The 27,752-nt window shown below is 44.7% G+C and overlaps 1 protein-coding gene across 1 annotated transcript; it reads right to left on the bottom strand.

The window, feature by feature from the left end:
- Positions 1–8,980: 8,980 nt before the first annotated feature.
- Sf3a1 (splicing factor 3a subunit 1) lies at positions 8,981–27,729 on the bottom strand. Its single transcript, XM_003478319.4, has 16 exons — positions 27,543–27,729; positions 25,433–25,554; positions 20,931–21,138; positions 19,629–19,886; positions 17,630–17,704; positions 16,224–16,374; positions 15,752–15,945; positions 14,777–14,894; positions 14,167–14,352; positions 13,465–13,586; positions 13,133–13,378; positions 12,255–12,462; positions 11,644–11,798; positions 10,321–10,422; positions 10,139–10,210; positions 8,981–9,481 (listed from the first exon to the last, which is right to left on the bottom strand). The coding sequence occupies exons 1-16, from the start codon at positions 27,603–27,605 to the stop codon at positions 9,380–9,382; spliced, it is 2,382 nt and encodes a 793-aa protein (XP_003478367.1). The 5' UTR covers positions 27,606–27,729; the 3' UTR covers positions 8,981–9,379.
- Between the last annotated feature and the right edge of the window lie 23 nt (positions 27,730–27,752).

Raw genomic sequence — 27,752 nt, 5'->3', positions numbered from 1 at the left:
ATTCTACCTGGGGCCCAGAGCAGATTAAATTTTCAACCTTGACTAGAAGTGTGGCACCACATCTGCCTGATCACTGCTTCTGGGGCCTTAAGTTAGCTTGTAGAAGATGTATTAAAAATAATCAGTATGAAGGTGCGTTGGTACATACCTGTAATTCCAGCTATTCGGGAGGCTGAGAGGCAGGAAGAGCACATATCTAAGGCCAACCCAGTTAACTTAATGAGATCCTATCTCAAAATGAAATAAAAGCCTGGGGGTATAGTCCAGTGGTACAGTGCTTGCCTAGCATTCCTGGGTTTGATCCCTACCACACACACACACAAAAGCGAGGCACACACCTGTAATCCCAGGACTAGGAAGGTTGAGACAGGAAAATGGCCCTGAGTTCAAGACCAGCCTGAACTACAAGACCCTGCCCTAAAAAATAAATAATAATAAAAAAGTAAAAAAATCCAAAGTATACAGTCCTATATATTTTTTAGTATATTTACAGAGTTGTGCAACCATCACAATCTAATTTTAAAACATTTTCATCGTCGCAAAAAGAAATTCCTATAATAGTCACTCCCAACCTCCCCAGATCCTGGTCACCACTAATCTACTTTCTAACTATAGATTTTCCTTTTTATGGACATTTCATACAAATGAAATCATATAGTAGGTGGCTTTAATGGTTCTGAGGTGCATCCACATTGTAGCACTCATTAGTACTTCATTCCTTTTTGTGATGAATAATACTCATTGTATGGATATGCCACATTGACAGTCACTTGGATGTGTTCATTTTTAGCTACTAGGAATGATGCTGCTTTGATCATTCCAGTACAAGCATTTTTTTTAAAAAGGGTACTGGCAATGAAATTTAAGGACTCTACCACTCAACTACATTCCCCACCTCCAACCCTCATTTTTATTTTGAGACAGAGCTCAGTAAGTTGCCCAGGCTGGTCTCAAACTTGTGATTCTGCTGCCTCAACCCACCCAGCTGCTGAGATTACAGGTGTGTACCCAGATAGGTACAAGTTTGTGTGGACATATATTTTAATTTACCTTAGGTGGAATTTCCTAGGTATGGGATTTCAGAGTCATAATGGTAACTTTGCTTAACTTTGAGGAACTGGCAAATTGTTTCCCACATTTTTGGTTGCATTTAGCAATGAGATATCATTGCTAAATACATACTATCATTAGTCCCATATAACATTTAAAAGAACTGAGGTTCTAGGTCCCTATAAATCAATAAATGAGGCTGGCCTAGAAAGAGGCAGGAACCAGAAAAGATGGACTTGAGCTGCAGAATCTGAAGCAGGTCTTAAAGGGACAAAAAGCAAGGGGTGGGGGCAGTGAGCTTGAGACTTGAATGATTTTACCAGCTGTTTCCTAGTGGCCCAGACATTCTTAAAGATTTCATCAAGCAGTCTTCACATTCCATGGGCTTCTGGTTTTCCATAAACAGGGCAATAGCAGACATGGGAGTGGGCACAGGCTATTCTGGTCTTAAATCCTGTCTGGGAGGACTTTGCTCATCTCCAATGGCTCTAGAGTGGTGGGCTCTTTGGTCCCAGCTCCAAGGAAGGACAAAGTGAACTGTACGTGAGGATGTGAGTCTATCCCAGAAAAGGGGGAGGACCCAGGCATATTTAGAACAAATGTCATCCTGCAAGCACGGTAAATCAAAGTATCCACAACCCCCCGATTGAATAATTTTGGTCCTTGGCTCACATCCCAAACATATTCTTATTCACCTGTGGTGGGAGTGGGGTGGGGACATATTAGTGGAGCCTGGGTGTCCATCACTAGAAGACTGAATAAACATTACTCCAGTTAATGCCTTGATGCTGCAACTTCTTTTTTTTTTTTTTTTGATTCTGCAACTTTTTTTTTTTTGTAATTTCTTTTTTATTGAACTCACAACCCTGTGCTTGCAAGGCAGGCACTTATACCGCTGAGCTAAATCCCCAGCCCCAGATGCCACAACTTCTAATCTTACATCACACTAATTAGGATTTAAATTTCTGCTGTGATTGAGCAAATCACTTTTCTCTGGGCTATTTTCTTTCTTTCTTTCTTCTTCTTCTCTTTTTTTTTTTTTTTTTTTTTTTTTTTTTGGTGAGGTTGAAGGGGTGCAACAGAATCTTACTAAATTGCCCAGGACTACAGGTACATGCCACTGTGCCTGGCTTCTCTGTTTTTTCATCTATAAAATCAAGTACTGAAAAAAATACATGGTGAACATGGAGATGGCTAAGTATCCAATCATCTGTAGTTTGCAAAATACTTGAACATTCATTATTGTCTTTATTTTTCTTTGCTTCTTTTTAAATTTCACTATTGTTTATTTTTATTTCCTATCATCGCTGTAGTAGAGAAGTTAATTTAATCAATAGTGTAAGCCTTGGGAGATAGCTTCATGGCTTTGCTCCTCAGTAAGTTGGCGTTCGTGTCCAAAATTGCTAAGCTTTTTAGAACCTCATTTTCCACTTTTGAAAAATAGGAATGTCAATAATTACTTGTGAGCCTGTAAGCTATGTCTCTGAAATCTCTAGGACATAACAAACACTCAGCATATATTAGTTTCTTTACTTTAAACTCCAGAGCTCTTTAACTTATTAAATATACCTATAATAGGCCACACATTATTGATCAAGAGAGATGAAGGACTGGGCCTGGAGGCACACACCTGTAATCCCAGCACGCAGGAGCCTGAGGCAGGAGGATCACTGTGAGTCTGAGGCCACCCTGGGCTACATAGTAAGTTCAAGTCCTGCCTGAACTATAGTGAGACACTGACTCAAAAAATAAATAAAAATTTAAAAAAAATAGAGAGAGATGAAGAGCTGAGGGCAGCTAGTGGTACAATGCTTGTCTATCATACATGAGGGCCTGGGTTGTCTCCCAAAAGAGACACAGAAGTCCTGGCCCAGCAGAGCATATAGTCAGCTAAGCATGGTAGTGCATGCTTGTAATCTAGTACTTTGGGAGGCTGAGGATGGAGGATCACAAAATTCAAGCCCCAGCCTAGGCAACTTAGCAAGACTGTCTAAAAATAAGAAAGAAAGAAAGAAAGAAAGAAAGAAAGAAAGAAAGAAAGAAAGAACTGGAGATGTAGCTCATTATAAATGCCCTGAATTGAATACTCAGTGCCAACAAAATAAATAAACTCACAGAGTTTACAGTCTAGTGGAAGAGGGAGAAAATGATGAACAAGCATTGAATGTTTTTCAGGCAGTAACATAAAGTAGGATGGTGCTGGGGCAGAGGCAGGAGCTGGTAGGATCTGGGTAGACGATATACAAAAAGCAGGGCACAGGTACAAAACTACTTCTATTTGAAGTAGAAGCAAGCTCAAAGGATGGTGTGCTAAGACAGGAGTGAGAGAGGAGAGGAGCGAACAAATGAATACACCATCAAAAAGGAGAGTCCCAAACATGACTCCGTGGTGCACAACTGTAATCACACAGCTGTTAATCCCAGTTACTTGGAAGATTAAGGTAGGAAGATTGTGAATTCAAGGGTCTGGGCAACACAGTGTCTCAAAGAAAAGGAGAGCCCCATAGATTCCAGGGGTTCCCTGGAATACAAAGTACAAGAGGGCTTAGAGGGCCAGGGAAATAGCTCGGCAGCACAGTGCCTTCCTAGCCAGCATAAAGTCCTGAGTTTGGTTCCCAGTATCCACAAAAACAGACAAACAAAAAACCAAAGACTTAGAGGAAGCCAGTTTTTTGGGAGGATCAAACTCACAACCTTGCATTTGCCAGGCAGGTGTTTGTATTACTGAGCTGTACACACAGCCCTCCTTAGAGAATATTGTGGAACATGTGACAGACTGGCTGCTGTACACATTCTTCTTAAGGTAAGGTGCTTACTAGGAACACTTGCTGATATCCTTGCAGGTCTTTTCTAAGTTGGGTCAAGGGTGCTTACAGAGGCCCTTTACCCTGGATCACAGAATGGTCAGCTTGCATGTGTTCATGAAGCCTGCCAACATGGGCCACAGCCTGAGTAGTAATGACAGACAGCTGAATCTCAGAAGTAGACAACTGACGGCTAGTGACTTACGAAGAGCAGGCAAGCTTACAAGGTTTATTTATCTCAACCCAGAGCATAATAGTTGAGGATCTTTGATCCCAGTGGCAGAAAACACAACTCAAAATAGGTTTACGTTTGTGCCAGGGTGATGGCTAGCTTGGAGGCTGAGGCAGGATGATCAGCAGGTTTGAGACCAATCTGAGAAATTTATTGAGACCTTGTCTCAAAATAAAAAATAAATTGGGCCAAAGATACAGCCTTTGTACTGGAAAAAAAAAACTTAAACAAACTGTATTTAGAAGGTTCCAAGGGTTTTTTTGTTTTTTTGTACCAGGGATCAAATTCATGACTGCACACTTGCAAGGCAAGTGCTTATACTGCTGAGCTAAACCCCCAGCCCGCTTCCATAGCTTTTAAAAATGTATATGTACGATAGGCTTCAGGAGCAGTATGATCCAGAGGTTATATCATTAGAGCTATGGCATTTTTCTTTTTCCTTCTTGTCTCTTTGATCTTCTCACAGCTGCCTCCAGTCTATTGGTAGTTCCTGTTCAACGTTTCACACTGGGCTATACCCTAGGTCACATACCTATCCCTGATCTAATTATCTCAGTTTAAGGCTAAAGAACACTGCTGACTTAAGTGAATTCAGTATAGGGCAAAAGTACACTCTCCGTAAATGATAAGGAACAGCTTTATCCTCATCCTGTTTCATGAACTGTGGGGCCCAGGAGCACCTTGGGCTTATTTGCTCTTAAAATATAGAAGATCCAGAATAGTGAAGAGAAAATCCCCAAATCAGGTAGTTAATGATCATCACTCCAAGGTCTTTTTTTTTTTTTTTTTTTTTGGTGTTTTTGTTTGTTTGTTCTGAGACATGGTCTTGGTGTGTAGTCCAGACTGGCCTTAAACTTCCAGTGATCCTCCTGCCTCAGACTCCTGAGTGCTGGGATTATAGGTGTGTGCCACTATACCTGGCCAGGTCTTACATTTTACTTTTGTTTTTAAGAAGTATATGTCAATGCTGAGTTACCATCTCACCCCAGAAAGAATGGCTATCATCAAAACATCTAATAATAACAAATTCAGATGAGGATGTGCAGAATCTACTACATCACTGGTGAGAATATAAACTAGAATAGCCACTGTGGAAGTGTGGAGATTCCTCAAAACACTGCAACTAGAAATTTATTTGATCCAGCTATTCCCCTTAGGTATCTTCCTAAAAGAATTAAAAATCATATCCATGGATACATACTCATGCTTATAACAGCACAATTTATGATAGCTAGATCTTGGAAGCAGCATATATGTCCATCAGTAATGGATAGGGAAATGTGTGTTTTATACACAATGAAGTATTATGCTGCCATAAAGATAACTGGGGGCTGGAGATTTAGCTCAGTGGCGTAAGTGCCTGCCTTGCAAGCAGGCAGTCGTGAGTTCAATCCCTGGTACCCATAAAAAGGAAAAAGACAAAAAAAAGAGAAAGATAACTGGAAGCCATTCATAGGTAAGTGGATGTAATTTAACATGGTAAATGAAATAAGTCAGGCACACAAGCTCAAATATCTCATGGTTTCTCATATGCGAAACACTACATCCACATATATCTATATGTGAATAGATGTAGATATTCATATATAGTTATACATACAATGAGCAAAATAAAAGAGATAAATAATAGGGAGAAGCTCACCTTCTGCTGTTTTTTTTTTTTTTTTTTTTTTTTTTGTCTTTTTGAGACAGGGTCTCTTTATGCAGTTCAGGCTGGCCTTGAGCTCACTTTGTAGCCTAGGCTGGTCTCAAATTCACAATGATCCTCCTACCTCAGCCTCCCGAGTGCTGGGATTATAGGTGTGAGTCATCACGCCTGGTTCATATTCTGCTGTTTTAAAAATATTTCAACGTAGTTTGGTGGTGTATGTTTGTAATCCCAGCACTGGTGAGGTAGAATTGCCATAGGAGTTTGAGGCCATCCTGGGCTACATAATGAGTTCAAGGCCAGCCTGAACTACATGGCAAAACCCTGTTTCAAAAAACAAAAACTAAAGAAATTGTACTTTTTGTTTTTTGAGACAGGATCTTGCTGTATAGTTCAGGCTGGTCTTAAACTATATAGCCCAGGTGGATCCTCCTGTGTGCTGGGATTACAGGCATGCACCACCATACCCAGCTAAAAGCCCTATATATTTGTATGTGTGGCTACATTTATCATTAAGTATAATTTATTAATCTTGCCCAATTATTTTCTTTTTTTGAAACAGGGTCTTATTATATAGTTTGGGCTGGACTTGAACCCACAGTGTAGTTCAGGCTGGCCTCCACAACTTGCAGTAATCATCCTGCCTCAGCCTCCTGAGTGCTGGGATTTCAGGCATGTGCCACCACGTCCAGCTGCCTAATTCTTTACAGAAATAAATATCTGACTGGTATAGTTAACAGTGTGTGTTTCCAACAGTGTATAGATCCTAACATAGCTTACCACAAGCTGCTGTACATACAGCGTCTAATGCACAATTTTTAAAGTGAAATGGTGCTGATCATTAGTGGTCTTCTTTCGGCTACATGATAAGCACTCATTTCAAACAGCAGGAAGAATCAAAGTGAAATTCTATAATTTCTACAATTCATAAAACCCTTTGGGTGCAATTCTTTAAAATTATAGCAGCCCCAGGTACTCAAGGAGCTGAGGCAGGAGGATCAATGAAGCTCAGAAGTCCAAGGCTAATTCAGGCAACAAAGAAAAACACCATCTATTAAAGAAAACATCACTGTGCCTCTGAAAGTGAAGTCCTGCCTGGTTTCCCAAGTGGCTCCTCAAGAGAAACATTTTTTTTCCTGTTTCACTCTGGTCTAGTAGAACACACAGACAGGATGGTCACTAGGAATGGATGAGCTGTTTTAATTTTCCTAAGCCCTCTGCTGGCTATGTGACCATCACACTGGAAAAATAAACAGGGTGAACATTCTTCAGGAGATCACCTTTTAAAGCATGGAAAGATGTGTAAGCAACTTTGTTAACAGCAAGGCCCTCAGTTGGGTGTGGTGGCCCATGCCTGTGATTCCAGCACTCCAGGAAGCTGAGGCAGGAGGATTACAAATTTGGCCCAGCCTGGGCAATTTAGTAATTTGGTAAGAACTTGTCTCAAAATAAAAAATTAAGGACTGGGGACATAGCTCAATGTGAAGGCCTTGAGTTCAATCCCTAGTACTGCAAAAACAAAACAAGACCCAGCAAGACCCTATCTACAGGCTGCAGGCTCTAAAAAGGAAGTGCAGTGCCAAGATACATGCTGGGCCTATGGTCACTAATGTTCACAAGGTCTTGTGGTCAATGGGTCTCCTGCGACTGAGTGGACAAGAACAGCTTTTCTTTCAGAAATTCCCGGAAAAAAAAATCAGGTTTGCTTGTACTCCAGCTCAAAGAACCCATTCACTCACATTCCCCAAGCAGCATTCCTGACCTCCTCTCACAGCCTCAGTCATGGAGGCCCCGCAGGGTCTGCCAGTCTGTGGAGGCGTGTGCCCTGACCCATGCCCTGCCCCATTCCAGAACAAGAGCTTGTGTGGACTCTCTTAGGTCTCCTGATTTCTTCCCTCTTGAAATGAGACCTGGCAGTGCTTGGAATTTTTAGTGTTGCCTATGGAGAAGGAACAAGCAGAGGGCTCCCTACAGGCGCCCAAACCATGAAATCCACTTCACGAAGACTGGTACAGGAATGTTGGTACTGGCCCTTGGGGCAAGCTTCCAGCAAACAGGTCAGAGCCAACGTCACAGAGGGTAAGCAGTGACATCATATCAAGCAAATTTAAAAAATGGGGGTCCAGCATCTTGCTGTGGAGCCACATGACTGGCACTCAGAGGTGCTGCTTGGCCCTCAGGTTTGGGGTTAGAAAATTTTAAGCTTGGCTTAAAGGGGCACTGTGGTGTCTGGAATTCTTGGTGCTGTGAGAATGGCTTCATGCCTCTGAGCCCTTAAGACTTAATGGAGCAACCAGGAGGATCAAATGGGAGGGACTGAAAACAAAGCACTGAGAACTCTTGGGGACTTCAAACACAGGCACGCTTCAGAATGCAATTGGCTTTAGGTTGAAAACCAGGAAATGGTTACTAACCAACTCTCACCTTCCTGCTTCAACACTGGCAGAAGTGCCTATCTCCCCATGATAGCATGACTAAAAATAACAGCCTGACTTTGGCCCTCTCAGGGCCCAGGACTGTGGTATTTTCACACACATTCACCACACTGTGTGACTGTGGGCATCCAGTTCACTGTTCCAGTTTACTTTATTATTAAATAGGAATATTCACAAGTATTAAGATGTTATAATTAAGTACTTCAAACAGTAGGGACTACACTTTATTATGAGCTTAACACATTTATTTAACAATTTTAGAACCTTCACAGTATTCCTGTGCTCTCCTTGGGTGAACTGTCTACACAGGGGACTGAGCCAATCAGGTGATGGGCAATTCTGGGTCTGCAGGGCACCACCACCAAGTCTCACCACCACGTGTCTTTGCTGCCCATCAACCCAGGAACTAAGATGTTATCTTTTTTTTTTTTTTCTTTTTTTTTTCCTTTTTATCGGTACCGGGGATCAAACTCACGACTGCCTGCTTGCAAGGCAGGCGCTTATGCCGCTGAGCTAAATCCCCAGCCCCGTAAGATGTTATCTTTATTATTTTGTGATACATGTCATGCTGAAGGAACTGTGTATTATTAGCCCTTTATACACAGGGCTGGATCGCCGGAGGACACCACTGTTTTAAAAAGGAAGTAAAAATATAATATGTTTTTTGAGACAAGGTCTTCTTTAGTTTAAGGCTGGCTTCAAATTTGCAGCAACCTTTCTGCCTTAACCCCGAGTGCTGGGATTACAGGCATATGTCACCACACCCAGCCTGGGACAAATCTTATGCTGCTATAACAAGAACATTTCAACATTTCCATAAGAAGGGTCCAAGAGTTTATTAAGACATACCACTGCAAGACACAAAATGATGAATAACATAATAGACTATAAGCCAAGTGCTACGTGGTACTGTGAAACTATTCTGTAGGCCATCCTTGCATTCTTAGCTCCTAACGGGCTGGAAGAAATGAAGGCCCCCAAGGGGCCCTAACACAAAGGGATTCTAGAGAGTAGCTCAGAAAGCTTTCCTACTCTTACCAATATGTGGGAGGGTAGAGCAAAATTCTGCAGGACAAGGAATCTCCAAACTGAGTAGGAGGGGAATAAACGCGCAGGCAATGTCGGAGGTCCCAGGTAGTCTCCTGGGTCTGGGGCAGGATATGGAGGACAGCAGAGAAAAACAACAGGTATTCAACAGCCAATCTCTCTTCTACTTCTTTCTGCCACCTCTCTCCTTGAGGGCCAGGTGGATGACAGCACCATTGGCCATGTTGTAGTAAGCCAGAGAGTTGGAATCCTTGATGAAGATGCCCTGGAAAACAGATGGCATGCCTCAGTATGGGGCATCTGGCCTTGAGCACATCACTGAGGTGCCCCCACCCTCAACTTAGCTGGGTACATACTTTGAACAAGGCCAGTACAGCACTGAAGGAAGCTGGGGTCAGAGAGACTGGAAGACTCCAGGTCTTCCTACCAATGCTTTTTCCTTCCTTCCTTCCCACTGACTGACCATCTTTTCCTTGGAATATTTGGCTCAAAGCTCAATTTCCCTAGACAACGGCCCTGAAGAACCCCCACTGGAGCTCTCAAATGAGGAAACCCTCAGAAATTACTCCATCTAACAGACTCATTTTATGGAAGGAAATGAGGCTCAGATTGCTGGTTGTGTTCAAACTCAGAGACAAGGCAGTATGCCTGTGAACCTGGCAGATCTCAGGCTGGGCTGGCAACACTACTGGGGCGGGAGCCTATCAAGACATTCTCAAGTGTTGCTCCTGATTTCTACCCTAGTCATCAAGACAAAGAATTTTCCAGACCCCAGGACTGTTCACCAGCCAGCATTACCACTTGTAGCATGTACTCAGATGGCCACGCCCAGGCCTCTCTCCATCCTGCACCTGGAGTTTAGCTTCTGGGATGACAAAGGAGTTGGGACCCAAGGAACAGGACCAGGAACAACCTCACTCACCTCATACTGTAATTTTTGTTTCCCTGCAGGCATGCCCGTGGCTTCATGAATCTTTACCTTGATAACAGAGACCTGTGGGACCAAAAAGAGATCATTTGACTCTTGCTAAGGCTACCCAGAGAAGTTGTTCCTAACCCCTTGGCTCCCGTCCACCTGACATCAGCTGGAGACACAGCCCATACCTGGTCTGTGAGTGGGAGGGTGAAGACCAGCACCTGCCCATTCAGCTTCCATTCCGTCTTGTCTTGCATGTTGGGCACCTGTACTTTGATAGATACTGGACCCTGCAAAACAGAAGTTGACTATTATTCTTGAGAACCCTAACCCAAGGTTAACAACCGCAGAGCATACATAGACCTGTCTATCTGGGCTCCTGGATTTTCTTTTAATGTACTTTTTTTTTGAGACAAGGCCTCACTATGTAGTTCAGGCTAACCTTGAACTCACAGCAATCCTCCAGTCTCAGCCTCATTTGTGCTGAGATTACAGGCATGTGCCACTGGACTCTGCTCCCTACCCCATTCATTACTGACACCATTCCCCTCCAATCTTTGTTGATATATATATATTTTTAATTATTGAGACAGGGTCTTATTTTGTAGTCTGGACTTGCCTTAAACTTGTGATCCTCCTGTCTTAGTCTCCCCACTGCCACCTTGCCTGGCTCTTGCTGATACCATTTGTAACACTGGGCAAGTACTTGCCCCCTTCAAGATTTCACTTCTGTTTCTTCCCTCTTATCTTTTCTTAAACCAAGTCTACATAATCCAAGCTGATCCCAAACTTGCAATGCTCCTGCCTCGGCCACTCAAGTACTGGTATTACATGCGTGAACCACCAGAGTCCACTCATTTCTCTTCTTGAAATAGACTTTGCCTTGCCTCCTGGTGATTATGGGGTCTAAGACCACAAAGGTAGATAAAAATGCTCCACATCCTCCAAAAAGCACAAGAGGAAAGAATGTGACATGTGAGGTCAGAAGACCTGAGCCTGGGTCCCAACTCATCTATCCAGCTTACTAGTTTCTGAGCTCTAAGGCCACTACCTGTGACCATGACTACAACACAGCATTATTGTGAGAACTGAATGGGGAAGATGTTATGAAGTGATTAGCTCTATCTCCATACTTGAGGAAGTGCTTAAGTGCTAGGAAAAGCATTAGAAGCAAAACTGAACAGATTTGGTCAAATCCTTTTAGGGGAGTAGGAGCTGGGCTTATTTTTGACTCCTCACAGAAGTCCCTAGTAGCCTTCCTAGGGACCAGCAGGACAAGGATCCCACCCTAAGACACAGTCTTCTAAGAGCCGAGTCATTTTACCTGATGACCACCACTATTGAGTTCACACCAGATGACCACCTATTCTCTGCGCCCTAGTTGCTGCCACCACATGAAATATGTATTTTCAGAGGTCTTCAGAAGAATTCCATGGCTAAGCTGGGCCCCAGAAGCTAAAACCACAGGAACCAAACATTCCCAGCCACAGGCAGCACTCTGAATCACAGACCTTGTTCCTGCGCAGAAACTCTTCCTCAGGCATGAGGCTGTCCTCAGTTTTCAGTTTCTTGGAGGCAGGCTCATCCTCCATGGGAGGCGGAGGGTGCACAGGAGGCATTGGAGCTGGAGCTGGGACAGGAGCCACAGGTGGGGCGGGGACAAAAGCTGCAAAGACAGCAAACAGCAGTCCCATGAGTTGGGGAGGGCCTCGGACCCAGCACTGGTGAAATATAGAGAGGGGAATATGCAAAGGTTGCTCTAGTCAAGTGTGAGATGTCCTTCCCTGCTGTGTCTGGCAGCCAGCTAGTTCCCTGACAGGGGACCCTGGGAGGCTGTCCCGTCTGGGTAGCAGGGGACTGAAGGATGGACAGGACTGATGGAGAGAGCAGGTACCAGCTGACAACAAGCATCTGTCAGGCCTCTGGAGTCCTATGCCATTTCACCCTCCCATCTTTCCCAGAAACTATGACTTTCAGCTTAGAAATCTTTTCATGTGCACAGCCTCTGGGCAAGGCATCTACCTGGAGCAACTGTCACTAACATCAGCCTCTGCTCTATGGACCGTAGCTAGACTGTTGCCCCTGCCCAAAGGGCCTGGAAAGGGATGCAAGGGACACTGACCTGTTGGTACAATCATTGGGGGTGGACGGGGTGCCATGATTGGGGGTGCAGAGGGAGGCATGGGCACCACATTGATCCTGGGTGCATGGATGATGGGAGGCATGGGGGCAATCACTGAGCCCGGGGGCAGTCGGACCACAGATGCCATTGGTGGACGGGGCATCACGGGCACTGCAGACACAACTGTAGTTCGGACAGGAGGTGGCATCTGTAGGGAACAGATACACAGGTTTCAGGAAGCCAACTCAACAGCAAGAGCACACATACCTGGCAACTGGCCTCCTGCAGCTCTGGAGATGGGGGTAAAAAGCTCCGACTCATTCTCCTGGTGCTAAGACTGAGGCCTCCAATCAGATATCTAACAGAAACTGTACCCCAGAGAGGGATGGGGTGTTTCCCACTCAGGGGTTGGTAAATCAGATTCTACCAGTTGCTCATGGCATACACTGAAAGTAACTAAAAGGGTTAAGGGTCAAGACTCAGCTTCCTGGAGACAGACCAACGGGCCTCAGAGATCCTTTAGGCACCACAGTCTTTTTCTGATACAAATCTGATTCTTTCATTTGCCACATGCTTTCCTCCCTGTAATCCTCTGCAGATGGAGATCATGCTAGAGGTTCCTGCTTTCACTTAAAGGTCTTTTGTCTTTCACTTAGCATTTAGGTCTCAGTGCAAGGCAGTTGCTCTTCTTTTTTTTTTTTTTTTGGTCTTTTTCCTTTTTTATTGGTACCAGGGATCAACTTACGACTGCCTGCTTGCAAGGCAGGCGCTTATGCCGCTGAGCTAAATCCCCAGCCACGGCAATTGCTCTTCTAATGGCCCCTAACAATAAAAGCCAAGCTCCAAAAAAAGTGGTTAGAGGGTGGCTACTTGCTCACCGCAGGTGGCCGGGGCACTGAAGTGATGGGTGGGGCCGAACTGGGGATGTTTGTGGCTGAAGATGGGGGTGGAGGCTGCTGGGGGATTTCATTGGGCTTGCTGGGGCCAATCTTCTCTTTGGTATCATCTTCAGGCACCAAGCCCTTGGCCTTGTGAATGGCCTCTATCTGTTCTTGGAGAGTGATGTTGGCCTGGGCAGCTTGCTGGGTCCGGGCCATGCTGCCTGAGTGACCATCCCAGGTGACCTGCAAGGGAAAGCAAGAGCACAGCCTATTAGAACTAAGTTCAAGAGTGGAGATGGTGGGCAGGAATGGATCCACTTGAGCCATACCTTTTCCTCTGGCTTCTGGATCTCCTCCTCACCAATCTTCTTACCAATTGCTGTTTCTTCCACACCAAAAATGTCAGTACGCCGCTCAGCCAATTGCTTCAAACTGCTCTCAATATCCAGACCTTTATAGGGTCACAGAAGAGCAGGAGAGAAAGGGAAGCTAAAGCTGGTGCCCTTCCAACAAGGCAGCAGTTTTCCATGAGTACAAGGTTGAGGTTGGGCCCATGGCACAAGGCTGGCTCCAAGCCTAGGAAAGGGCACCTGAGTAGCACTAAGGCTATGGACCCAGTGCCTCACCAATCCCTCCGAGTTATAAAATACCGGACCAGAGAGGATGATTGCAGTGTGGACAGGGACACATGAACAGAACACACCAGTCAGTAATGAAAAGTCTGGCTCCCTGACCTGGGCAGTCCCCTCCCTATCCATTGTTTCCTACACAGCAGGAAAAGGACCAATGAGTCTCATCCAAGGTAAGAGTGCTTCAGCTATCAGCCTAATAGAAATAAGCATTATTCCTAGCTTGGCCAGATCTTGCTGTCACGTCAATAGATAAATTACCAACATTAGGCCTATCTGTGAAGAACTTTGAGACCTTCAAAAGCTTTCATTAACCTGAACTGTCAGTTTCTGTATCTGCGTGAAGCAAATTAACTGCAACTTAAGACACTGCCAAAGGCTCTCCAGGAACCCTCACCTTACCTGGTGCATACACCTCATCGTCACTCTGCTTCTCGCGGATGGATCGATCTCGCTGCTCCAGCCAGCGGGGATCCAGAAGCCCGATGCGCATGTGTTCCTGCATTTTGCTGGCAGGGATCTTCTCTCCCGTAATGGGAGACACGAGATATTCATCTGGAGCAGGGGCCGGAGGCAAGGGCTTGGAAGCTAAAAAGAAACAGATGTTTGAGTCAGAACAGTGGGTGACAGCTAAAGTTAAAAAAAACAATGGTGCTTCAGAGCTGGGTGTGATGGCACATGCCAGTTATCTCAGCACTCAGGAGGCTGAGGCAAGATGATCACCAGGAGTCTGAGGCCAGCCTAGGCTACACAGAGAGATCCTGTCTCAAAAAACAAAACCACACAAAAAGAATGGTGGTTCATCTACCCATCATTCATTGTAGAGACACATATTTGGTGCCACCCTTGTACGTGGCTTAAGGGCAATGGAGACTAATCCCTGTTTCCCATCATAAGGCCTGTAGAGAGGCTTACCAAGCCTCTTACAAGCTCTTAGAAATAACCCAGTCTGAGAAACATGAGGACATGCAGGACTTTCAGGGTAGTCCAAGGTCTGGGAAGAAGGTCCCACCTTTAGGATCGTAGTCCTTGCGGACAATGACTTGGTCTGGAGTCGGGGGCAGAGGTGGAGGCATGGGTGTCTCTGGGGGTGGGGGCACTTTCTGCCCTTCCTCTTCATCATCCGAACCCTGAAAAGCAAAGCAGTGGTAGGACTCAGAGAGGATAGTGATGACAGGACAGTTACCTGCAATTGGGCCTTGGCAGCCTTCATGATGCTAAGAAGCCTTGGCCTCTGCCAGCCAGGGTCCATGTGCTAAGCCTTCTGGGCCAGTGGAGACCAGCTGGCAGCAGGCCAAGCTGCTTCCTCACAGCATGAATGGGAGCACTGGAGGCCCTGTTGCTAACACTCCTCCCAAGGCATTTATAGCAGCTGGCACCAGGCAGTCCCAAGAGGCCAAGGGCACTTAACATGCAGGGGAAGGGTGCAGGGGGCAAGTCAGCATTCAATGGTAGCTGCTCAGACAGCAGTGGTGGGAGGGAGAAAAAAACTCAATTCCCATACACAGGGGCCCTTTCTTCTCAGGCTGCACATAAATTTTTTTCTGTGGGGGGGAAAGAGATTGGCTCTGCAGACTCAGTGCCTACTTGGAGGGACTAGAAGTGGGTAGGGATGTCTGAAAGGAAGTGTAGGCTACATTTAGAAAAGCTCTGGGAACTACCGATCCTTCGGGGCTAAGAGCTCAAAAGGCAAACAAAGCACAGGGTAACGCAGAGTTCGTTAACTGTGCACTGGCACAGGGGTGGAAGCAAGGCCTCTGAGCCTAGGGGAAGGCCACGGAACAGGGCCAGCATGGCTTTTATATCCTTGTGTGTGAATGAATCTTTGTTGTTAGAACTAGGAGGAGGTTCTGTGCTGCCTCATTCAGGGCTCATGCCTCCCTTCCAGACTTATCAGGGAGCTGGGCTTCTGGTTCAGTAGAGAGCAGCACAGAGACCTCCTAGGCTCCAGGGAAAAGGCCAGCTCAAAGGCCATATAGGAGCTCACCTCATCCATATCCTGGACTTGAGTATCTTGGTCCAGCTGGGAAGGAGTTTCCTCTGATTTCTCCTGTTTCTCATCTTCCTCATCAGACTCGACCTCCATCTCAACTTCCTCACTCTCCCCAAACTTCTCATAGCGCTCCTGAATGAGTATTCGGGCACCCAGCTCTTCTGGTGTAGTAGGCGGAGGGAAGTTCCCTGGCAAGGAGGAACCAAAGTCACAGGGATCCTTTTCAAAGGCCCATCAGTTTGCCCTGTCTGTCAAGTTCTCCAAGGGCTGGTACAGTTAAGTACACATTGAACTGCATTTAATTTGGGCAAAGTCATATCAGTGAAATTTCCTGGAAGCAGAGAGGAAACGGACACTAAATAAAGCCTTCTGAGAGATTCTGATGCTTCTGGAAGTACCTGAAGGAGGTCTCCTAAGATGACTCTAGGCTCTTGGCTCCCACTTGAGGTGTTTTCCTCAGACTTACCTTGCTCATTAGGTTGGAAGTCCACTGTCTCTACCACCACAAAATCATGCCAGTCAATTTGAGCATAGGCTACCCGCTCCTTCTCCTTTTCCTCCTCCTCCTTCTTCCTCTCTCGTTCCTGGAACTTGGCCCACTCCACTCGGTAACACACCTGCATGGATAGGAGACAACAGAACTGAACGGTGCTGAACTGAACCAGAGTTTCTTCCCAAAAGGTCATCTCCAGAGCATCACCAGTCAACATTTTCTTCAGACCAGGAAGCTTCTCTACCAACAAGGGGAATTCCTACTGTTCTGCTCAAGATAGTAAGAGGTTCTGTGCTTACAGAGCAGCAGCAAAACCTTCCAGAAAGACTGCACCTCAAACTAAGAGAATCAGCAGTCTGAGAGCCTAAGAAACAAAAGCCCTCCTGCAGCTAGCACCAATATGCCTGCTTGACTATGAAAACCTTAGGCTTCAAAACGTATCTATCACCAAAGGGTCTGCTCAGGATATGTCTTTCTGGATGGAGATGCTAAGAACAAAGCTAGGAGTCATGTAACCCAGATACAGTATCTGCCCTTTTAGCCATAAGGCCTTTCTTACCACTCCTGTGCCTGGATCATATCAAGGTATAGGGTGAGTAAGTCTCAATTGAAATGTTTCAGATTTCAGAATACATATTTTGCACACACATGTTGGGTATCTTGAGATCAGACCCCATCTAAAACCGAAACTCATTTACATGTCACACACGTCTTACACAGCCTGAAGGTAACTTTACACAATACTCTTAGTGCACCTTTTTTTTTTTCCTATGTTTTTTATCAGTACTGGGGATCGAACTCACAACAGCCTTCTTGCAAGGCAGGTGCTTATGCTGCTAAGCTAAATCCCCAGCCCCTAGTGCACCTTTTTTTTTCCCCCCAGTACTAGGAATTGAACCCAGAGCATTCTCAACAAACTACAGTCTCAGCTCTTTTGATTTTTAACTTTGAGACAGGCTGGGCTCAAAACTATAATCATCTTGCCTCAGTTTTCTAGAGTGCTAAGATTCCAGGAATGCACCACTACACATAGCTTGCACTTGCATTTTTTTTTTTTTGAGATACGGTCTCACTATGTAGTTCAGACTGACCTTGAACTTGCAGCAATTCTTATGCCTCTATTTCCTGAGTGCTAGGATTATAAGTGCATGCCATCTGTACCTGCACTCTGACTTCGACACATCACAAGAGGTCAAGTACAGAATTTCTACCTGTTGACATCATGTTGACATGTCAAAAAAGTTCTGGATTTTGAAGCATTTTCAGATTAGGCATACTTAACCTGTACTGCCTGAGACTATTTCCAAATACAAAATAAAATCTGTACAATAGATCCTATACTATCACTAACTAGTTAAAAGAAATCCTATTCAATTTACCTGATCCAAAACTTCTCGAGGATTTTCAGCTTCTTTCTTGAGCTTTGTAAATAAGCCTTTGGGTGGAATTAAGATCTGAAACAGAAGAGTTAAAGTAACTGTCAGTGCACCACACTATAAGGCCTTGCTAGGCCTGCAAGGTGGCATAAGCAATGGGAGCGGATGGGATTCTGAGCCCAAATTCCAGCTCGACTTGGCTGTATCACTTTGGGCAAGAAAACAAGGATCAGCAAGCAAGTATGAAAGTATGTACAACAGTGACAGAAAGCAATGAGCACCGGCAGGTCACCCACAACACAGTCAACACATGAGGCTTTCATGATACTGCTCTGCTCCTACCCTTTTAAAAATGCCTCCCCTCACTACCCTATTTAGGACTGCAGCCTATCTGTCCCATTCCTTGTATTTGCAGTCTTCTGATTTTTCTCCATGGTATTTATCACCATCAGACATCCACTGACACTGCACCTGTTTATCTTCTCTCTGTTAGATTAGCAACTCTGCAAGACAGGGATTTCTCTGTCCTCTGTTCACTACTACATCTCTAGCACCCTGAATAATACCTGACAATGTAGTTACTGAGAAGAGGAACGCTGCCTTTGTTCTGAAGCCAGTTATTCCAACTGTCCCAACCATATCTATTGTCACTGACAAAGAGGCTCAGTCTCACCCTGACCTCCCATGTACCTCTACTCCTAGAATCTTATCTGCTCAGTCTTCCATGGTTAGAAATACCAAAGCATTTAAGTAAAAGCCAATACCCAGGTTCTAAGAAGAAACAAAGTAAACAGAACAGAGATAGATCTGAGGACCTTTCACCAGGGAGGCAGTACACATGGTGAAATTAACCTGGTGTTCATTTAAAATTGATACTGTGTATTTACAGAAACTGATCTTCAATCATTTTAGCTGCTCTACTAGCTTTTAGATTTGTTTCTTTTCTAAACACACACATTTTTACAATTCTGATTATACACACAAAATTAAGAGACGTCAAAAAAGAAATCCGCTGGTGATACAGCTCAGCAGCACAAACACCTGCCTGGCAAATACAAGGTCCTGAGTTTGATTCCTAGTATTAAAAAAGTATCAAAAAAGAAGTCCTTTAAGTCCTCTGAACTTAAATATTCAAGGTATTTTATCTACATATTTTACCTAGATATGTACAAACAGCAAATCTGTCAGTGTGCACACTAAATTAATTATACAGGCTCTTTTTTCTTCCCTTTTTGGTACCAAGAATTGAACTCACAACCTCATGCTTGCCAGGCAGGCGCTTATGCCACTGAGCTAAATCCCCAACCCTTTAAACTGGTTCTTGATTGTGGCAATACAGTCAGGTAATTATGATCAGAGTGTCTGCAATGAAAGTGACAGCTCTCTAGTCCCACATCTGTACTTCCTAACTGTGTGACTGGCCAGGTTAACTTTGCTGTGCCTCAGTTTTCTGGGCATAAAGTGGGCATAATAGTGGCTGCTAAGAAGGGGCCTAGTGAGGATTAAAATAGGCAACAGTAGACCATTAACAAGGGGTTTGCCTCATTTTAGGCCCTGTACTAGGTAAGTAAAAATGTCTATGTACCTAGAGGAAACTGGCACCACCTGGCCTCATGATGTGCCACATAACTGCCTAAGGGTAGTTGGAATATGTGTTTCATTTGTCTTTAGAGTAAGGCATCTGTGTTGTGTTTAAAGAAATAACTAAACAGGGCTGGGCGTGGTAGTGTATGCCTGTAATCCCAACACTGAGGCAGGAGGATTCATGAGAGTTTGAGGCCAACCTTAACTACATAGTGAGACTGGTCTTCCAAAAAAACAAACAAAAAACCCAGTAAATAGCAATCAAGACTTTACATTAAACTGAGATTTGTAATACTTGCCCTGTAACACTATGGGGTTAGAGAATGGTGTGCTCATAAGCAACAAAGGGATGCAGTTGTAAAATGCCTCTCTCTTAGGCCCCGCCACCCCAGCCTCCAGCCCTGCCCCTGCCCAGTACCTTAGTATACTGCTCCACCAGTTTTGTGAAGTAGTTGAAGAGGCTGTGTTGTGGGCGGAGAAAGTCAAACTGGTAGTTGCGCTGCTCTTTCTGCATCAGCTGGGTCAGGAACTGGCGTCCATTCCTGGCCACAAACTGAGCTGTCAGCTTCACAACATCCAGGTCAAAGGCTGAGATGGATGGAGGATCGGCGATGAACTCAAACTCGGGAGGAGGCTCCTTGGGCACAATGGTCTCTTGGATCACTTGGGCTTGGACCTAAGATGCAGAAGTAGCGTGAGGCATGGGAATGGAGTGGCTGCTGAGAGGGTCAACACCTCCCTGCACAATGGCCACGGACCTCTATGCTCTATTAATTGTGTAACACCAGTGGCACTTGGTGTCACAGAATCCTAAATCAAAAAATCATCAGTTTCTTGGCCAGCTGTGGCCTCCACTCTATGAATGGCTTTATGAGAGATCTGTGCCCATCTATGTCTCTGCTTCTGCCCTTAAAATCAAGAGCCAAAAATCAATGGCAGAGACAGAAACGTGGCCTATTAAATCCTACCCAAGGAAGTCAGAGATGCAGTAGGGCCTCCATGTGTGCAGAGACTCCCACTATACAAAGTATTTCCATGGCCCCCACCTGAACCATGAGGCATAATGAATCCTTTTTGCAGATGAACAAACTGAGGTAGCCTGAGGCCATGGGAGTATTAAATTGCAACACAGTCTTAGAACTTGATCTGAACCTGTACTTCTGACTGTAAGCTAAGCAGTTGCCTTTTCCATCACATCTGAAAGTATAGCACAGTGAAAGGACAGACTAGGTCTACATATGGGCAAAATGTGTTGGTCATTCCTGTCTTCATCCACACATCTGAGTCCAATAAAGGCACAGTGGTACGAAGGCAAACCAGACAGAAGGGACAGGATAGTACAAGGAGGGGCCACAGCCCCTTGCTCAGCTTAGCCAGGCAAGAGATCTTTCACACATAATAGCACTGGCTGCATGTCACGGTCAAGGTTCTACTTTGGATAAATCATGTGTCTAATAAGCTTCAGATTCCTCATCTGTCAAATGGTCATTCTGAGATGTCAATAAAGAATGGCACTGAGCTTGACAAGCAGTCCTCAGGAAATGCTGACTGTCTTCAGTATCTTGCTGTCTGGCCCTCAGTGTCTGGCTCTGGGAGATGCAGAGAACAGCTTCACTTCTCTCCTGAGGTGTTGTGAAGTACAGGCCACAAAATTAAATTATATGCCCCCTCACTGCCACTGAATTCCTTCTGGCCTGAAGATAGGTGCTGGGCTCCAAACCTTTTGAGGCAGCTGCTGCTGGGCGGCTTGCTGCTGCTGTTGCATGACCTTGGGGATGGCAGCTGAGGGCTCCTGAGCCTTCCCCTCCTTGAACTCGCTGACCTTGTGGCGGTAGTAGGCATGGTAAGGGTCATTGGGGTTTAGAAAGTTGAACTTGGGGTTGTTGATCTCATTCTGTCGTATCCTAGCTTCAAATTCAGGCCCATTTCTGGAAGAAAGGAAAAACACCAGAATTAAACCCACAGCCCTTGTGACTGCTCAGCTCCAGAACACCACCCATTTCAGGCCCATTCTTGCAACTATCTACTGTGTACAGGGGCCCAGCCCTCATGACAGCAGACCTCCTGGAGACCCTGGACACCAGGAATCAGTGCCATCAGTTTCACTGGACCTGGCCCAGACAGCCTCATGGGGCCTCCTTAACTTCCATCACTCTTTAATTCCTCTGCCAGTTCTCCATCTTTCACAACCATCAGAATATGGCTTTTTTCTTTTGATAACACTTAACTTTAAAAAATATATACATTTTAAAAGATAAATATTACCACTTCAAAATAAAAATTAGTATGTCTTAACTAACAAAAAGTTAAGTAAAGCTGTAAAGCTGTTTAGTTTGCTGAGATTAGTTCTCTTAGGTAAAAGGAGTGATCAGCAAAGTGTTAAAGATATACAGTGCTAGCATCAAACTGAATTTTTATCCTCTGGACACTACGGAATAGAAAAAAAAAAGAACCTGAAAATTTGAGTTATTTACTTTAATGCCTTGCCCAAGGACTGCCTACAATCAGACTGCTACATAGGGATTTGGAGCTGTAAGGCTGTGTAAGGCACATACAGGTGACCGGTTGCTAACACTGGCTGAGGGAAGGGATTAGGTGGGGCACTGCTTTTTCTGCCTGGGATGGTTTTCCAGATATGTCCCATATCCTCCACTGGCATGCCTTCAAAACCTCAGGACAATGACAAAATATCCTTGCCATGATATTCAGGAACTCTCATTTTTAGAGTCCTAGGGGGTTCTGATTCCAGGTTACAATAACGTGTGTCAGTCAGAAAGCATAACTTGCATGACATAAGATATTTGAGTTTCATGTTACTACTGACTTACTCAGATCCAGTACAAGTTAGCAAAGCTTTGCCATGATTCCTCCCCATGTGAAATGTTAACATCACCTTTTTCCTGAATCTTAAGTATTATTGAGAAGACCAAATTAAGGAGATGGCAAAAGTTTATTTTTTGGTACTAGGAATCAAACTCAGAACTCCGCGCTTACCTGGTATTGGGCTACTGAGCTATATCCCCAGCCCACTTATTTATTTTTGAGACAAGACCTCCCTAAATCGCTCAGGCTGGTGCTGAACTCATGATCCCCCTGCCTCAGCCTCTCAAGTGCTAAGATTAGAGGTATAATTTCCAACTCCAAAGTCTCTTTCAATTATGCAGTGGCCTGGAAAGGCATGGGGCTGTTATTCCTATGAAAAAGCAGTTCCGTAAATATTCAAAATGACTTGGTATTAGGAGATGCCTGTGGGGTTTCCACTGCTCTACTGGCTAAGATCCCTGCACACAGAGGCACCCAAAATACACCTACGCACAATTCCAGGAGCTGGTGCTAGTCAAAACACATCACTTCCCTCAGACTTTCATACCCCTGACACTGTCAGTTAAAGAGGTCAGAAGACAGCATGCAGGCAACTCTGTGCCCCAAATTAGCTACATGTGTCACGCTAATGGTCATCAACTCTTAGTCTGGCATCTCATAGCCAATTCTGGTCATATCCTATAGTGTTGACTAGTACCATGTCTCAATTTGACAATTCACCAATCCAAGTGAACCTCATGGATTTTTACTTTTCTTTTTCTTTTTTGTTTTTTCTTGAGACAGGATCTCACTATGTAGTTCAGGCTCACCTTGAACTCATTATGTAGTCCAGGTTGGCCTCGAACTCACAGCAAATATTCCTACCTCAGCCTCCTGAGCATGATACCACATCTGTCTAGAACCTCACGTTTTGAGAAGCATTTCTTCTTCCTTTTCTTGTTTGTTTGAGACAGGGTCTCACTATGCAGTTGAGCTGGCTTTGAGCTCACAATGATCCTCCTGCCTTAGCCTCCCAAATGCTGGGATTACAGGCATGCACCATCATGCCCAGCCTGAGAAGCATTTTTCCATCCACCTTATATAATGCAAATCACATGAGGATGTGAATGCACATTTAAATTCTGCTAAACTAAGTCACCATGCCCAGTAAACTGAAGGCTGTTACAAAAGAGGGCTGTGGTTGTCTCCAAAGCCATAAACCTTACCACATCTGGGAACAATCAGAAAGATACATGATGAGAAGGCAGGCATATCTGTTCCAAGTTATCCTGTTGCTTTAAGTTAGCTTAGTGTTAATTTTAGAATTAGATCTTCCAACATAAGGAATAGATTTCAGCAGAAAAAGACGTGATTCTGACTCAACCCAAGTGGTGGAACACTTTAAGGGTAATTTCCACTTCAGCTTTTTGACAGGAAAAAGCAGGGAGGGGAGGACCCAACCTAGAGACAAAAAGCTCCTTTTGGAAAGGCCCACGTAGTTGTAGATGTCTCCTGCCTATTGCAGAACATGTGTGTCCCAGCAGAACCGGAGCAGAGTCCTGAACAGGGGTTTTTCCTCACAATGAAATACTGGCCCGTCCCTTTACCACAACTTAGAGGACAGCAAGTTTACAAGTTTTAAAATTCTAAAAAGCAATCATCAACAGTTCAAAATAAATACATCTAGTTGTATAAGCTTTGTTTTTGTTTTAGGAAATTGGGGAGATGCATTTTTATGTTTGTGGCAGCAGGAGATGGCACAAAACTACTGGAAAGCAACTTGGAAAACACTCAAGAGATTCTGTACAGTTCCACTAACCAAATGGAAACACTGGCAACAATTCTAAAGGAAAATGCAGCGAAAATAGTTAAGCCAGATTCACCACTGGGCAGAATATATCGCAAAAGAATGTACAGTGTAAGGAAAGCCGTGAACAATGAGAAGTACTTATAACACAGTCCAGAAGACAGACAGAGGCAAGACAGTATTACAAGGATCCAAAAGAAGATGCCAAGGGCCAGAAGGAAACAGAAAAAAGTAAAAACAGCCAATAAAAACTAATCTGATAGACTGTAGTGATTCTTTACCCAACACTCTTTTCCTATTTGTTTCAAAAATAGCAGAGGAACCAGGTGTGGTGGTGCATGCCTGTAATCCCCAGTGTTTGGAGGCTAAGGCAGGAGGATAGTAGTAAGTTCGAGGAAAAATCTGAGCTACAAAGTAAGCTCAAGACCAGCCTGAACTGCCTAATGAGATCCTATCTCAAAAAGACCAAAAAGAAAGAAAAGAAAAGAAAAGAAAAGGAAAAAAGACAAGGTATGAAGGTAGCTATGAGACATTAAATGTTTATCTTAAACACAATACCTGTTGACTTAACTCTGATATGGCCTAATAATCGTCAATCAAGCACAAGCAGCTTTTAACTCAATACCCAGGCTAATCAAAGCCCTTTAAATGTGATTAGATGAATCTGAACAGAGCAGACACAGTGCAAAGAGATCAACCAGAATACTCTCTTTATGTTTCATTTTACTAGGAGGTTGGGAAAAAAAGGAACATTTATTAAATGATGCAAAGTGCTGGAGATGCTGCCTCAGGGGTGTGACTGTCAAGGTCCGGCTGCTGCACAGCACGTGACCTAACAGAGGGCAGCAATCTGCTCAGGGCCAGGTATAGATTCCATGTACAAAGGTGGTATCACTCAAGAGAAGCCAGAAACCCAGACTTACTGTGAAATCACCTCGTTTACTGTGAAATCACCTCGTTTTTAAATAGTGGCAACTAGTTTGAGTTTTAATAAAATATTGTAAGGACAAGCACCTATAACAGCAATGGCAAACTTTTTAGAGCTTTCAATAACACAAACAGCCCACCGGGGGGTGGTGCCATAGGTTTGCCACCACTGACTGACAGGCTGGATACAGCCAGTTGGCTGTCAAAAAGATACATTAAATGCCCTAAACCAGGAGATATATTTATCTCTGCAGTCAAGTGACCCTCAAGAAGATCCCATCTAAGGATATTTATATAAAGACAACAAGGAGGGCCTAGAGGAACACTGAACAATTTGCATCCCGCTCAGGAGTAAGGCTAACACTTCTATAATATCACAGTTCTATCAACTTAGGCCTGCCCAACGACAACCATGACGAGGTAGCATTTTACTCCACTTCACAGATAGGGCATTTAAAACTCTACGAAATTTGGTCTTTGTACAATGCAAATGACGGACTTCCCTTTATCTTCCTTAGGCTGGCAGCTCAGACACAGACATACTGTCCACTGTCCAGGCATTTCCTCAGACTGAATTTAGGTACAGAGGCTCTTAGTGTCTGTGAGACTGGGTAACACTCACTTTGGCTACTGCTGTGCTGAGCTCTTCCCGCTACAATCTATCTCTGATGCAGAAGTTACATTACCTGGCCACAAAGCTGGCAGTCTTGTCTACGATGTTCCTGACCTCTGGGGGAGGGTAAATAATCCCCACCACTGGCTTGGAAGGGGTAGAATCCTCCTTTGAAGATCCTTCTTCTTCAGTTGGCTGTGAAAACAAGAAAAGGAAGTAAGGTCTGAAGTCCCTGGTTTGAGGCAGGATCTCTATGAAATTCCTCCAGGATACTGGTGAGAACAGACCTTGTCCCACAGACTTGCTCAGGTTAGAATTCTTAACTTCAGAAAGCTAGTTCTCTTAACTATGTGGCACTGGCATTGGCTGCTCTTGGGATGTAGGGAAAAGGGCAACCTGCTAGCTCCTTCCTGCACTAGACTATCTCAGTAGGAGCAGCAATCTGCATTTTTACCAAATATCTAGGTGATTCGGATGTAGGGGCTCTAGCTATATTCTGAAAAAAATCACATTCCAGGGTTGGAAATTTAGCTCAGCGGCACAAGCACCTGCCTGGCAAGCAGAAGGCTGCGAGTTCACTCTGGGGGGGGGGGGGGGAGATCACATTCCAGAATCCAGATGTTCCTGTTTGCAACTCTGTGCCCAGCACTACCTACCCTACATATTTAATGACTTTTTGCTGAATAAAGAAATGAGAAGTCTGAGGTGTAGCTGGGTAATAGTGTCTGGCATAGCATGTGCAATGCTCTGAGTTCAAAAAATGCAAATTATTTACTGGGAGCTCCCTGTACCTTGAATACTTTTTCCCTCTTTATTCATTCCAGTCTGAACCACTATGCAACACATAAAATGACACTGGAATATCTAATTGTCCATAATGTTCCATACTCTTCAAGTGCTAAGTGCTACTGAATTCAAGGCCCCATGCATGCCAGGCAAGTACTCTACCACTGAGCTACATCCCTAGTCCTAAACAAATGTATGAGACAGGATCATACAGTTGCCCAGCCCAGGCTCACCTGAAATCTGTGATCATCCCATCTCAGCCTTCCAAGTAGCTGGAATTACAGGCATGTACCACAATGCCCAGCAAGTTCCCATATTCTTTTTTGTTGCTGTTGTTGTTGTTTTAAAGAGAGGTTATTGCTATGCAGTTCAAGCTGGCCCTGAATTTACTTTGTAGCCCAGGCTGGCCTTGAACTTGTGCACCATGAGGCATGGTTAGTTCCCATATTCTTAACACAACAGCTTTTTCCCTTATCAAAGGGTCTAGCCTCTCAGAAAAACAAAGCCTTTCCCTTGCCTTAGCGTTGTGTTGTGCTGCCTTCTTCTTGCCTCTATTCTAAATTCAAAGCAGTGATCAGCATATAGATGCCCTCAATGTTAAATGAGTGAAGTGTGCATTTCCCTTTCCCAATCACCTCCCAGTGAGCTATTTATTCATCTTTCTAAAAACAATTTATCTCTCATTCCTGTGGGCTTCTCCTACCTTCATCAAGCAATGCTTGTTAGATTACCATCTCCTTAACTGATACTTTTGAGTCATACCACACCATTCTGCATATTTTTCCCTCACCTGATTTGATAAGTTTTTAAAGTGCTTAATTTCACTGTATCATTTACAGTGGTCTGGAAAATAAACGTTTACGAGTTGCCTGCCTCTTTTCTTGCCAATCTGCGAGCTCTCCTATGGCAGAGGATTGTGCTTCATTCATTTTGATAAGCTGGACGCTGGCACTATGTCTGGGTTACGGCAACCACTAAAGATGCTGAGAAGTAACATCCAAAAATGTACCATGCAGGTTGGGATTGCTGGGCAAAGACTGGGGCGGCGGGCCCAACCGCCACAGACTAATGGGAAGTGTGAATCAATGCTTCTCAAATTTTAACGGATCGTCTTGGGACCCTGTTGAAATGCATATTACTACTTAGATCTGGGGTGGACTCTACATTTCTAATACCCTCCCAGGGTGATGCCCAAGTTGCTCAGCCTGGTACTACTTAGAATCACCATTCAGAGGACTCGCAAGGATACTATGGGAAGCGCGCTGCCTCTTGGGACTCGTAGTCCCTTCCAGTACTCTAGAACCGTGGCACACTACCGCAGGACCGAGCGCCCGCGATGGAGGGGAGAGCTCAGGCCTAAGCACTGGCTGCCGGTCGAGTTGCAGGGAACGCGGTACCTGTTTGGGCTCGGTGATCACCGGCGGCGGCGGAGGCACCGCCTGCACGGGTCCGGCCGGCATGACTGCGACGCTCAAGGCTGCCAGCCCGCCTCAGTGTAGACAACCGCTGCAGCGTTAAAACAGACTCCCACACCAAAGGTATGAAGAGCCCTCAAGATGGCGGCCACCGAGCGAGATCTTGCGGCGGAGGCAAGACTGACGAACTTC

This window comes from Cavia porcellus, unplaced genomic scaffold (assembly GCF_034190915.1).
Source record: "Cavia porcellus strain 051 isolate PalLab524CR breed Dunkin Hartley unplaced genomic scaffold, mCavPor4.1 scaffold_16, whole genome shotgun sequence".
Taxonomy (NCBI): domain Eukaryota; kingdom Metazoa; phylum Chordata; class Mammalia; order Rodentia; family Caviidae; genus Cavia; species Cavia porcellus.
This window is presented reverse-complemented; position numbering and strand designations above follow the sequence as displayed.

Coding starts and splice junctions, on each gene's coding strand:
- Sf3a1 (XM_003478319.4), bottom strand. CDS start 27,605: ATGCCGGCCGGACCCGTGCAGGCGGTGCCTCCGCCGCCGCCGGTGATC. Junction 17,705..19,628: donor TGGTGGAGCAGTATACTAAG/GTACTGGGCAGG, acceptor CTTCTGTTTCAG/ATCTTAATTCCACCCAAAGG. Junction 12,463..13,132: donor CAGTGCCCCGGCCACCTGCG/GTGAGCAAGTAG, acceptor TGTTCCCTACAG/ATGCCACCTCCTGTCCGAAC.